The following is a 13,815-nucleotide window of genomic DNA, read 5'->3' on the forward strand; positions in this document are numbered from 1 at the left end:
GGGTTTTCATATTGAAGACTATTTACCAGGGAACTTCCAAAGAATTGTCCGAAAAGCCTTTTTTTTTTTTTTTTAAACAGAAACGAACAGGCTTCATATATTCAAAACTACCAGCTAGGAAAAATAGGAAAAAATTAGATCTAATTTGATTTAAGCAACCAAAAGCTTAGTCCTAAGTATTTAAATCAGTACTAGTATCAAAAAATTAGAGGACCTTTTTTTTTGTTTTTTTTTTTTTTCTTTTAAGATTTTATTTATTTATTTGAGAGAGAAAGCACAAGCAGGGGAACAGCAGGCAGAGGGAGAGGGAGAAGCAGGCTACCCACTGAGCAGGGAGCCTGATGTGGGGCTCAATCCCAGGACCTTGGAATCATGACCTGAGCCAAAGGCAGACGCTTAATCAACCGAGCCACCCAGGTGCCCACTAACATAACATTTTAAATGCATCAACCTTTGACCCTGCAATTTGTTTCTAGGAATTTACAGATACAGCATATAATGAAATATTAGTGTCATTAACAAAAATGAGACCATCCTACATGTAAATACACCCCATACATTAAATTTAAAAAACCACAATATGCCAGTGGTATGAAAAATACACAGAAATATGCATAGAATCATTTTTGTAAAGATTAAAAAAAAAAGTGAGCCACGGTTGCTCTTGGAACAGGTACCTGGTGGCTGGGAGTTAAGGGTGGGAGGACGAAGCAGTTCGCTCTGTGCTCTTGAATTGGGTGTCACCTCAGATTTCTTTTCAACATAATGCTAAAGAAAGGAGGGAGGACACTTCCAGCTTTAAAAGTCAATAAATGCTAAGTTGGCTGCTATAATTGTAGAGGTAATTAATGATTTATACAGCTTCTAAAACTATTTCCAAGATGGGATATATTCCTTTGAATAGTGCTTTTAAAAAATAAAGAAGCTTAAGGTTTATACCTGTTACATTTCCCAGGGGCAGCACTGCAGAACGGTACAATAAAGAACAAATTTTGGGGTGCCTGGGGGCTCAGTCAGTGAAGGCCCTGACTTGATTTTGGCTCAGCTCATGATTCAGGGTCCTGGGATGGAGCCCTGCGAGCGGCTCCTTGCTCAGCGGGGTGTCTGCTTAATGATTCTCTTTCTCTCTGCCCCTCCCCCTATCTTATCTCTCAAATAAGTAAATAAGCCTTAAAAAAAAAAAAGAACAGGCAAATTTTATCCATAAAAACTTGAAATCCTTTGAATATCTTTGGAGAATTTGTTTATTATATACAAATACAAACCCTACCTTAGAAAAAAGCTCTTACCCCTTTCTTGGCTTAAAGGGGAAGAGGAGAGTGTTTAAAAGCCTTTTTAGAGAATATTCGAATCCAAATTATTCTCCTGAATGCCTGCATCCCAAGAGGTGCTCCATCACCTGCAATGTGAGGGTGCCTTACTAGGTTGTACACTTTGATGAAATATTTATAACAACCAAGTCACCTAGATATATTTTGTGGACTTTATTTTTAAGAAACATTTACATAAACAAGAAATATGGAAAGCCTCAAGGATCAGAGTGAGCAAGCCAGCATTACCAAGTGATTTTTAAGGAATGTCCGTATTTTATTTTCGAGAACGCTTATATTCTAAGAGCAGTACGATTAGCCTATTACGTAGGGTCTTAATCTTGTTTGTATAGTGTTGTTGAAATATTTTCTTCAGTTTTTGTCTTAACAAATCCAAAGACGGAAGATGATGACAATCGGGAATATTCAACATGATGTGAAAGAACTCACTCCACATGTCCAGATGAGGCAGCCTGGAGACACAATGCATAAAATACCAGGTGAACTGTAGTGTCCAACACGCCGGGGAACCTCACTCCTGCCTCCGGCTTCCACGTGCTTGGACAGCTGAACAGAACTTCACCTACACACAACCCAATGCATCAAGCACCGGGATGTTGACTCTATTACAAGTAAGAGGAACTAAAGATCCAACTAAATGTCTTAGACACACTTTACCCCAAAACAGGACTTAAGCAGTCTTAGTGTAGTGGTAGGTCTACAGTGGAAGAACTTTCTCTTTTATTTATTTACATTTATTACATTTATTATTACATTTATTTACATTTATTATTACATTTATTTATTTATGGGATCATACCGTCAGCATCTGAGAAGCTGGCTGAGTGGTTCTGACGAGCCCAACGGCGTACGTGTTGGGACCAGGGAGACAGGCTGGACTAGAGCTCAGGACAGAGCTCAGGGTCAGAGTTCCAGCTCCTGGGAGCATGAGAATGAACTGCAAAACTCCCATGGCATAGAGATAAGGCACCGGGGACAGAGTAGAACACAACTAAATTCAGCCCATTACTCTCAGGCCTGCTGAGGGCACTGGTGGTCAGAGACAGAAGCCTTCAGAACAACTCTCTGGTCCTTTGATTAGGAGCAAGAGAAGGAATAAAGAATTTGCTAAATTTGATGACTCATGAGGCAGAATAAATCATAGCTGTTCTAAGTTTTCCTTCGGGGCCTGAATCTAATCTTATTTTTATACTGAAGCTACATTTTGTAAAATTACTGCCAACCGCTTTTTTTTTTTTTTTTTTTTTTTTTTGGGTTGTGGTGGGTGGGTGTGTGCATGAGGGGTCGGGGGAGTCCCAGCTTAAATTTCCTCAAGATATAAACATGTAAAACTCCTTTAGGCTTTTTGGATACTAAAGGTGAGTGTATGCTTCTACATATGTTAAAAAAAGTTAACAAAAGTATAAGTGATACCATGAACATGCATGTAGCAAACACACACCACCAATAGCTCACTCACGTGACATAGAGTTAAGAGCGATCTGCATTGATAGGAAAAGTTCTAAGCTAGTCGTTAATTTTCACTACCATCTTATAGATGAGAAAACAGTCTTACAAAAACTAGAGTCACATAGGGATGGGCCTTAAAATCTTGCCCTGGGACAGCCAGCTTCCCTGTCACGTTACTTTACAATCAACAAGGCACATTCTTTCTCATACATGATTTCCTTTGCTTCTTAGAAGACACTTCTTAGGACAGTATGTGCAGCACGATTCCCATTTATAAAGGCAAGAAAACAAATAAAAATCGATGGTTCAGTGAGAACAGGTGATTTCTCTGAAGGGTAAGGAGAAACAGTTGCCTGTGTCCGGAGGCCCGCCCCTCCGCCAGCTTCTGCTGGGTCTGGGTGGGTGGCGGCTGCCCCCACTCCCGGAAAGCTGCAGTTGCCTAGCTGTGTGACTCGCTGGCTGTGCGACTCGCTGGCTGTGTGACTCGCTGGCTGTGCTATGTCTACCCCAAGACAGGGGGGTTTCCAGGCCGTGACCGAGACCCCGTTCAGAAAGGGGGTTTCCAGGCCATGACCGAGACCCCGTTCAGACAGGGGGGTTCCAGGCCGTGACCGAGACCCCGTTTTCTACCAGACGGAACCCAGCATTCTACTGTGTATGCCCTCCCACTGCCGCTCCAACACCAATTCTCACCTCCTAAAAAGACCTTCCGGCTTCCAGACGCCTCCTTCATTTCTCACTTTCATGTAAGTGCCGAAAAGCATGCAGTACACTGTTGCAGCAACCCCGAAGTAATCAATCTATAAAGAAAATCTAGGTATCCGTGACTAGAACAATAACTTAGGCATCAGCATGGGAGGAGGTCTCTACTTTGGCAGCTGGTTAAATCATCACAGGATTTTACTTTTAAGTCATTTTTGGGAAGCCATTTGTTCAGGGCCGCACTGGTACACCCAGCTGAATGTCTGTCTGGGTTTTGCTGGAGGCAGCCCCTTTAAAGTGGTTCTTCCGGACCTACCATGTCCTTCTCAAGTCCTCCATTTTGCTGTCCAGGGTCAAACACAGCACTCCAACCCCTCTTGCACATGGACAGCTTAGAAGTCCTCTCCCTCCCTCCCCTGGACTCTGGTGGTTGGCCTCCACCTGCACCCAGAAGCCTCTAGCTGTGGGGTGTGTCCATCACTGAAAACAACACTTGAGCATGGTCTTAAGTCCAAGGACAGAAGATGATGAGACAGGGTCAAACTAATGAGATACCCAAGTTCCTTTTAAAAATATAGCCAGCAAAACAAACGGTTTTCAAAGCTCTCCCGAGCCCCATACCTGGTAGCTCCACGGCTTGTTGCTGAGCATCTCGATGCACTGAAAACCAGAGGTCTCACACTTGGCTGTAAACATAGTTCCTTTCGGAAAAAGTTTCATGTCTATACTCTGACCCAGGTCAATCAGCGCCAAGCCAGCAGATATGTCATCATCATCACCGTCCTGTTCCAAAAATCTGTATTGACACAAACAAGGGCCAGGCAGCATGAACACAAATAAGGAAAGGCTGCGAGGGACACAGTAAGAACTGCGTACAAAGTGCAACACTTGCCTGTTTCCCAGTATGAAATTGTCGGGCTTAATGTCTCCGTGAATAATTTCACAGTCGTGTACTTGCTGAATCATGCAGAGCATTCTGATCGCGAAGGACAGGACCAGAGCTTGTGGCATCACTTTTTCTGGGGTGTTTTTATAGAGGTTAATAGCATTCTAGAAAGAACACAGAGGGGAATCCTGAACTGGTCGCCCAGGACAGAGGAGCTCTTGAGTCAAGAGCTTTGCTCTCACCCCTCACCCACCACTCCAATAGAAGCTCCAACTACGGAAGGTACGTGCCAGGCACCAGCCAACGATGGCCTTCAAGCTCCTGTTCGCATCATCATGATGAATACACTTACTAGCAACGTGCCATAGCTGTAGAGATCGCCTACTAATACACTGCCGTTCTGGAAGAAGTGGGCGGAATAGAATTTGATGAACATGTGTCGCATGCTTGGCTTCAGTCTCTCCATCAGCTGGGTCCCGATGTAGAACTCCCAGGGGTTGGCGGGCTTCTGGACCTGCAAATCAGGTGTGTGACATTCACATCCAGCCTCATGTTCTGGAAAATGATAGAAAGCAACTTCCACCCCAATAAAGAATGTGGGTAGAAAGTGATGACAAGCTAGGAACTGTTGCTCAAGTATGTGACTTGCTGTGAGATCATTTCTGTGGCAAGGCCCTTCTAAATCCTTGCCATATGGCTTTTGTTTCTTAATTGTGGACTATAGACCTCAGTGAAATCACCATTGTCTTGAAAAAGAAAAAAGAGGCTGACGAACTCGAGTTCTAAAATTCATTTCTATACTATACAATGAAGCCCTCAGATTATTTACCTTTAAAACAAATTTCTGTTTATTTTTGGTATCATTCACCTCTCCATGGGTAACTTCATAGACCTGGGCAAAGGCCCCTTCTCCAAGAAGGTGATCGACATAGACCAGCAAGGAACCTGGAAGACAAATGAGTCAAAATGAAAAAAAAAAAAAAGGGCTGAAAACATTATTTCTGGTAAATTTTGTCTTTGTAGAATTTTCTTGGTGTTCACTTGCTTTAATAAATACAAACGGATATAGCTCCCTCCGGAGATATTTTTCTTCTTAAATGAGTTAAACACCTGCTAAAAACAGCTCCCCTTGGTAAATGATGGGCCAGGGGAACAGAAGCAGCACTGCTGGGTGCCAGGCCTGCCACTGAATGGCAGGAACGGGGCAGACGTCCTCTCTTCACCGACAGTCTCATACCAAAGGCATAATGCCTGCACTGTCTACTTGCCAAGACTGTTGTGATGTTTGAAAGCACACACAAAGATCCTTTGTAAAGTGCTGCACTAAGCTCTACCGTATGCCTTTGGAAACCTCAAGTATTTTACACCTGGATAAAAAGGGCAAAGTATAATCGCACCAATATTTTTAGTAGAATAATTACAATTTTCTATTCATGTAAAAATTTTATATTAGAAGAGTTTTCAATTGGGGTGCCTGGGTGGCTCAGTCATTAAGTGGCTGCCTTGGACTGAGGTCATGTTCCCAGGGTCCTGGGTTCGAGCCCCACATCGGGATCCCTGCTTGGCAGGAAGCCTGGTTCTCCCTCTCCCACTCTCCCTGCTTGTGTTCCCTCTTTCGTGGTGTCTCTCTCTGTCAAATAAATAATAATAATAAAAAAGAATAGTTTTCAATCTACTGAAGAGTTACAAAGACAGTAGAGTTTGTTTGCTCTGCACCCAGTTTTCTTTACTGTTAGCATTTAATAACCATGGTGCCTTTGTCGCAAAGATAGAACACACAATGGTAGGTTCCTAAACCCACCCTTTATCAGGATTTCACTAGTTTTTCCTTAATGTTTCAGGACAAATCCATCAAGTCTCCTTGGTCTCCTCCACTAAGCTGTAACAGTTTCAAACTTTTCTTTAGGTGACCATGAGAGTTCCAAGGCGTATTAGATCAGTTGTAGAATATCCTTCAAACTCAACTTGTCCTGCTATTTTTAATAACAGTGGCATGCTTGGTTTGGGGAGAAAGACCACTAATATCAAGTTGTAACAGATTTTAAGTAATTAAAAAAAAAATCCACATGTTCAAAATCAAGTTTAAAAAAAGTAGACTTCTGGTTTCTAGTTTGGCACGTTAAGGAGATTGGAAGTCATCTCTCCACCCCCACAGTAAAAAAGGCAAAACAAAACAAACTGAAAATCAACAAGTCTTCAAAGATCCACTAAAGAACTGAAGTCAAAGGGCAAACTGTGGCCTCTGAAACTGGGGAGACAGACCTGTGGATACAGAGAATCACAGCTTGCAGGTAGAAGCCCAGGAGCAGAAGCCACCAATGGAGCCAGTACCAGGGGGATTATGACACAACTAACACCTCAGATCTCATTTAAGGACAAGTCTGAAGGGAAACCCAAAGGTAACAGGGGAGACAAGAAATAAGGGCATGAATGGAAGATTTAGCCTCTACATTGAAAAGAAATAATAAACAAAGCCTAATCTCAAGCCAGATAAATCTTACAGTAGAGGCCTATTTTATCTTAGTTCCTTTTACCCAGTGGATCAGGTCTGGCTTCTAACAAAAATGACAAAGTGTACTAACAGACAAAAAACACAGCTTGAAGACATAGAGCAAGTATCAGAGCAGACACAGATATAGCAAAGGTTTTGGAATTACAAGACCAGGAATTTTTTTTTTAATTATGATTAATATGCTAAGGGTTATAATAAGAAAAGGATAAAATGCAAGAACAGATGGGAAGTGTAGGCAGACAAATAGAAACTCTGAGAAGGAGTCAAAAGGAAGTGCTAGGAAAAAACTCCACTATGACAGAAACGAAGATATTCTTTGGTGACCTCTGCAAGAGGCTGTATATGGCTGGGAAAAGAATTGTCAGCTTGTAGAATGTCAACAGAAACTTCCAAAACTGATCTGCAAAGAGGAAAAAAAAATTTAAAAGATAGAAAAGAATGTTCAAGAGTTGGGGGACAATTACAATAGGTGTGACATATATGTAAGGGGAATATTAGAAGGCAGAAGAAAACGAGAAAGGAATAAAAAAATATTTAGAGTAATAATAGTTGGGAAATTTCCAAAATTAATGACAGACACTAAATCAAGGATCTAAGAACCTCAGAAAACACAAGGCAGGAAAAATAGCCAAAAATCTACACCCAGGCAAGTTGTATTCAAACTGCAGAAAATCAGACAAGAAAAAAATATTGAAAGGCGCCAGAATAAAACCACTTACCTATAGAGAAGCAAGAAGAAGAATGACATTGACTTCTCTGGAAACCACACAAACAAGAAGAGAATGGAATAATTGTTAAAAGGAAAAACCACCATGCAAAAATTCTGTATCCAGTGAAATTATCCCTTCAAAAGTGAAGAAATAAAGACTTGCTTACACAAAGATTAAGGGAATCTGTCATCAGTAATCCTGACTTGCAAGAAATGTTAAAAGAAGTTCTTCAGAGAGATGGACGAAGAGATAGACAAGAAACTCCGATCAGAAGAGTGCAGGAAAAAGAAATTAATATAAAATCTTCTCTTTTCTTATTCTTAATTGATCTAACAGATAACTGTTCTAAACAATAATTGCTACAATTTAAGTACAGCTTAGGATAAGTGAAATGAGTGACAGGACGGTTATAAGGGATAGGAGGGAAGAATGGGTAATATTCTCTTATAAGGTACCTGGCATCCCCTGTAAAGTGTTAGTGTTTTTTGAAGGTGGACCAGGATTCATTCTAAATGTATACTGCGAACTCTGGGGCAACTATGAAAAACAGTAGAAAATGAGGTATAACTGAAATGCTAACAGGGAAAATGAAATAATAGACACACTCAATTAACACCAGAGAAGACAGAGTCAATCTGGATGGGCCTGGAGGAGATCATGCTGAGTGAAATTAGCCAAGCAGAGAGAGTCAGTTATCATATGGTTTTGCTTATTTGTGGAGCATAAGGAATAACACGGAGGACATGGGGAGATGGAGAGGAGAGGGAGTTGGGGGAAATTGGAGGGGGAAAGGAATAATGAGAGACTGTGGACTCTGAGAAACAAACTGAGCGTTTTGGAGGGGAGAGGGTGGGAGGTTGGGTGAGCCTGATGGGTGAGCCTGATGCCCTGATGGAGGGCATCTCTCTTTTGTCAAATAAATTTTAAAAAATTCTTAAAAAAAAAAAAAGGAAGAAAGAGGAGAAGAAAATAAAGGAAACAAAGAACAAGGGCAATGAATAGAAAATAGTAACAAATATAGTAGACACTAATCCAGCTCTATCGGTAATCTTTCCAAATATCAGTAGACTAAATATACCAATGAAAACAGAAACTATCATGGTAGATAAAAATACAAGACCCAGCTATATGTTGTCTATGAGAAAAACACCTTAAATATAAAGACATACATAGATGAAAAGTAAAGGGAGGAAGTAAAATGGAGGAAGATATGACATGTTAAGATTAATAAACAGAAAGCTGGAATAGCTATACTAATTTCAGACAGAGCAGACATCAGAGCAAGGAAAATTATCAGGCATAAAAAGGGGCATTAGATAATGACAAAGGATCAATTTTCCAAAAAGGCATAACAATCCTTAATGTATATTACCTCACAACAGAGCATCAAAGTACTGAGGCAAAAATTGATAGAACTGCAAGGAGAACAGATGAATGCACCATTCTAGTTGGAGACTGCTACACCCTTTTATCAGTAATTGACAGACCCAACAGGCAAAAAATCAGTAAGGGCTTGGCTGACTTGAACAGCAGCACTAATCAACTGGATCTAATTAACATTTATAATTCATTTAATTCATTTAACAACAGCAGACTATACATTTTTTTGAAGCTCACTTGGGGAGTGTTCCATAACACTCAACAAGCCAGACCATTCTGGGCCATAAAACACACATTTACTGAATTAAAAAAACAAAACAAAAACAAAGAAATCATGAAAAGTATGTACTCCAACCATAGTGGAATTAAACTAGTAATCAATAACAGAAAAGATAGCTGGAAAACCCCCAAACACTTGGAGATTAAACAAAACATGTTAAAATAACACATAAATCAAAGAAGAAATCTTAGGAGAAATTTTAAAATATTTTGAAGAAGAAGAAAATGAAAAAGCAATTTATTAAAGTTGTGGGGTACCTCAAAAGCAGTGCTTAGGGGGAAATTTATAGGATTAAATGCATATGTTAGAAAGAAGATCTAAAATCAATAATTTTAGTTTCCACCTTAGGAAACTAGAAAAAGAACAAATTAAATCCAAAGTAAGCAGAAGAAAAAAATAATCAGAGCAGGCAAAACAAAACAAAACAAAAAAAGAAAAAAAGAAAAAATTGCCCAATTAAGACCAAAAATACTAGAGCACATATCAGTGAAATTGAAAACAGAACATCAACAGAGAATATCAATGAAACAAAAAGTTCATTCTTTGAAAGAGATCAATAAAACCCCGAAGTCCCTACCAGGCGACCTAAGAAAAAAAGGGAAAGGACATAAAATACTAATATCAGAAATGAAAGAGAGAACATTACTATAGATCCCATGAATTAAAAATATAATAAGGGAATACTATGAACAACTCTGTGCCCACAAATTTGATTACCTACATGAAACAGACCAATTCCTTGAAAGACATCCTCTACCAAAATTCACATAGGAATATGAAACAAGAAATCAAATCATTAATAGCTTTCCTAAACAGAAAGCACCACAACCAGATGGGTCCACTGGTGAATTCTACCAAATATTCAATGAAGAAATTATACCAATTCTCCACAATCTCTTTCAGAGGATAGAAGCAGAATGAATACTTCCCAACCCCTTCTCTGAGGCCAGCATTACCCTATTACCAAAAACCAGACAGAAAATACTACAAGAAAAATACAGAGCAGTATCTCTTATTAACATAGATCTAAAAATCCTCAACAAATCAAAACCACAATGAGATATCACCTCACACCAGTCAGAATGGCTAAAATTAACAAGTCAGGAAATGACAGATGCTGGCAAGGATGCAGAGAAAGGGGAACCCTCCTACACTGTTGGTGGGAATGCAAGCTGGTGCAACCACTCTGGAAAACAGCATGGAGGTTCCTCAAAATGTTGAAAATAGAACTACCCTATGACCCAGCAATTGCACTGCTGGGTATTTACCCTAAAGATACAAACGTAGTGATCCAAAGGGGCACGTGCACTCGAATGTTTATAGCAGCAATGTCTACAATAGCCAAACTATGGAAAGAACCTAGATGTCCATCAACAGACGAATGGATAAAGAAGATGTGGTATATATACACAATGGAATACTATGCAGCCATCAAAAGAAATGAAATCTTGCCATTTGCGACGACATGGATGGAACTAGAGGGTATCATGCTTAGCGAAATAAGTCAATCGGAGAAAGACAACTGTCATATGATCTCCCTGATATGAGGGAGAGGAGATGCAACATGTGAGGTTAAGGGGGTAGGAGAAGAGTAAATGAAACAAGATGGAATTGGGAGGGAGACAAACCATAAGTGACTCTTAATCTCACAAAACAAACTGAGGGTTGATGGGGGGAGGGGGGTTGGAAGGGGGGTGGGGTTATGGACATTGGGGAGGGTATGTGCTATGGTGAGTGCTGTGAAGTGTGTAAACCTGGTGATTCACAGACCTGTACCCCTGGGGATAAAAATATACTATATGTTTATAAAAAATAAAATTAAAAAAAAAAATCCTCAACAAAATATTAGCAAACAAAATCCAAAACAAGTATAAAAAAATTATTTACCATGACCAACTGGGATTTAATCCAGGTATGCAAGCCTGGTTCAACATTCAAAAATCAATGAATCTGTCCCATGAACAGACTAAAAAGAAAAATCATATGATCTTATCCTATAAAACAGAAAAAAATGTTTGATAAAATCCAACACCCATTCATGATAACTTTCTGCAAACTAGGAATAGAGGAAAACTTAACTTGATAAAGAATATCTACAAAAAAACTTATAGCTAACATTATACTTAATGGGGGGCAGGGAAACTAGATAAATGTTTTCTCACTAAGATCGGGAACAAGGCAAGAATTTCTCCTCTCACCACTCCTAATCAACATTGTACTGGAAGTCCTGCCTAATGCAATAAAACGAGAAAATGAAATAAAAGGTATACAGATTGGGAAGGAAGACATAAAACAGTCCTTGTACACAGAAGACAGCATGGTCTAGCCAGAAAATGCCAAAGAATCAACAACAAAACCCTCCTGAATTAATACATGATTATAGCAAGGTTGCAGGATACAAGGTCAATATATAAGTCAAATGCTTTCCCATGTACCAGAAATTAGTAAGTGCAATTTGAAATTTAAAAAACACAATACCACTTATGTTAGCATCCTCCAAAATGAAATAACTTGGGTATAAATCTAATAAAATACACATAAGAACTATAAAAGGAAAACTATAAAACTTTGATTTTAAAAAATCAAAGAAGATCTAAATACAGATATTCCATGTATATGGAGAGGAAGGCACAATATTGTCAAGATGTCATGTTTTCCCAACTTGGTCTATAGATTCAATGGAATTCCAATCAAAATCCCTGCAAGTTATCTTGTGGTTATTGACAAACTGATTTTAAAGGTAATGTGGAAAGGTAAAAGGCACAAGTTGGAAGACTGACATTACCCAATATCAAGACTTACTATCAAAGCTACTGTAATCAATACAGTGTGATATAGGTAAATAGATCAATGGGACAGAAAAGCCCAGAAACAGAGCCAAGCAAATACAATCAACTGATCATTGACAAAGGAGCAAAGACAATTCAGTTACAAAAGGATAGCCTTTTCAATAAATGCTGATGGAACAGGTGGACATCAACATGCAAAAATGGATCTAGACACAGAACTTACACCTTTCAGGAAAGGTTAACTCGAAATGGATCATATACATGAATGTAAAACATGAAACTATAAAATCGCTAAAAGGTAACAGAATAGCTAGGGGACATTAGGTTTACAGATGATGTCTTACACACAACACCAAAACATGGTCCATGGAAGAAATAAATTGCTCAAAATTTAAAAACTTCTGTTCTGCAAAAGACACAGTTAATTGAATGAAAAGACAAGCCAAAGACTGAGTTACTATCTTTTCAAAACATTTACCGGATAAAAGTTATCCAAAATACACAACAAACTTGAAATTCAATTAGGAAAACAGGGGGAAAAAATTCAGAATTAAGAAATCAATCAACCTGATTTTTAAAAAATGGGCAAGAGATCTGAATATATATTTCACCAAAAAAGATACACAGATGGCAAATAAAGATGAAAAAAATGTACATCATTATATGTAATTAGGGAATTGCAAATGAAAAACAATAATGAAATACCATTACACATCTATTACAGCGGCCAAAACCCAAATTGCTGACAACACAAGATGATGGTGAGGATATGGAGTAACAGAGCTCGCCTTCATTGCTGGTGGGAATACAAAATGGTATGAACCCCACTTGGAGGCAGTTTGGCGGTTTCTTACAGAAGTAAACATATGCTCCCCTGTTTCAGCAACCAAATGACATGAAAACTTCTGTCCACACAAAAACTGCATAGGAGTCTTACAAAACTTGGAAGCAACCAAGATGTCCTTCAATAGGTGAATAGATGAACTGTGGTACATGTGCACAATGGAATATTTCCCAGCGATGGTAAAGATAGAGCTTTCAAGTCATGAAAAGACCTGGAGGAATCTTAAATGTGTATTGCTGAGTGAAAGAAGCCAATGTGAAAAGCTTACATATTGTGTCATTACAACTATCTGACATTCTGGAAAAGGCAAAACTACGGAGACAGGAATAAAAGGATTAGTGCTTGTCAGGGTTTTAGGTAGAGGGCAGGCCTGATGAGTAGATGGAACACAGGGGATTTGGGGGGCAGGGAAACTACTCTTTATGATTCTGTAATGATGGGTGCAGCATTATAGATGTGTCAAATCCCACAGACCATACAACACAAAGAATGAACCTGAATGTAAACTGTGGACTTTAGTTAATAATAATGTATTAACGTTAGTTCATCAACTATAACAAATGTACCACACTAATGCAAGCTGTCAATAGGAGAAGCTGTGTGTGTGTGTGTGTGCGCGCGTGTGTAAATTATCTCGCAAGAAGTCTTGCTTCCATTGTTATTCACATCCACCCCGTTAGTCATTTTTCTCAGTTTTGAGTATGCTTCAAGGGTTCTCTAGAAATAGCATTGAATATGAGCATATGTTATCTTCCCCCTTTTAAGAAATATAAGGCAGCATATAATACTAGTGTGCCCATAACAACATGTTTTGGACATCCTTCCCTATCAGTACAGAGCAAGCTATATTTTACTGTAGAGGTATCCCTTTATTTATTTAAGCAGTCCCCCAAAGACACCTATGTTGTTTCCAATCTACTGTTTTTACATGC

The 13,815-nt window shown here is 39.2% G+C and overlaps 1 protein-coding gene across 1 annotated transcript in view; it reads right to left on the reverse strand.

The window, feature by feature from the left end:
- Nucleotides 1-1,473: 1,473 nt before the first annotated feature.
- Nucleotides 1,474-13,815, reverse strand: part of BUB1 (BUB1 mitotic checkpoint serine/threonine kinase) — a 44,418-nt gene continuing 32,076 nt past the window's right edge. The window contains exons 20-25 of the mRNA XM_047746164.1: nucleotides 5,198-5,313; nucleotides 4,721-4,882; nucleotides 4,375-4,532; nucleotides 4,104-4,278; nucleotides 3,474-3,580; nucleotides 1,474-1,783 (exon numbers count right to left, since the gene is read on the reverse strand). Of these exons, the coding sequence (XP_047602120.1) occupies nucleotides 1,588-1,783; nucleotides 3,474-3,580; nucleotides 4,104-4,278; nucleotides 4,375-4,532; nucleotides 4,721-4,882; nucleotides 5,198-5,313 (914 nt within the window). The 3' untranslated portion in view covers nucleotides 1,474-1,587. The remainder of the gene's footprint in view (nucleotides 1,784-3,473; nucleotides 3,581-4,103; nucleotides 4,279-4,374; nucleotides 4,533-4,720; nucleotides 4,883-5,197; nucleotides 5,314-13,815) is intronic.

Source organism: Lutra lutra, chromosome 9 (assembly GCF_902655055.1).
Source record: "Lutra lutra chromosome 9, mLutLut1.2, whole genome shotgun sequence".
Classification (NCBI taxonomy): domain Eukaryota; kingdom Metazoa; phylum Chordata; class Mammalia; order Carnivora; family Mustelidae; genus Lutra; species Lutra lutra.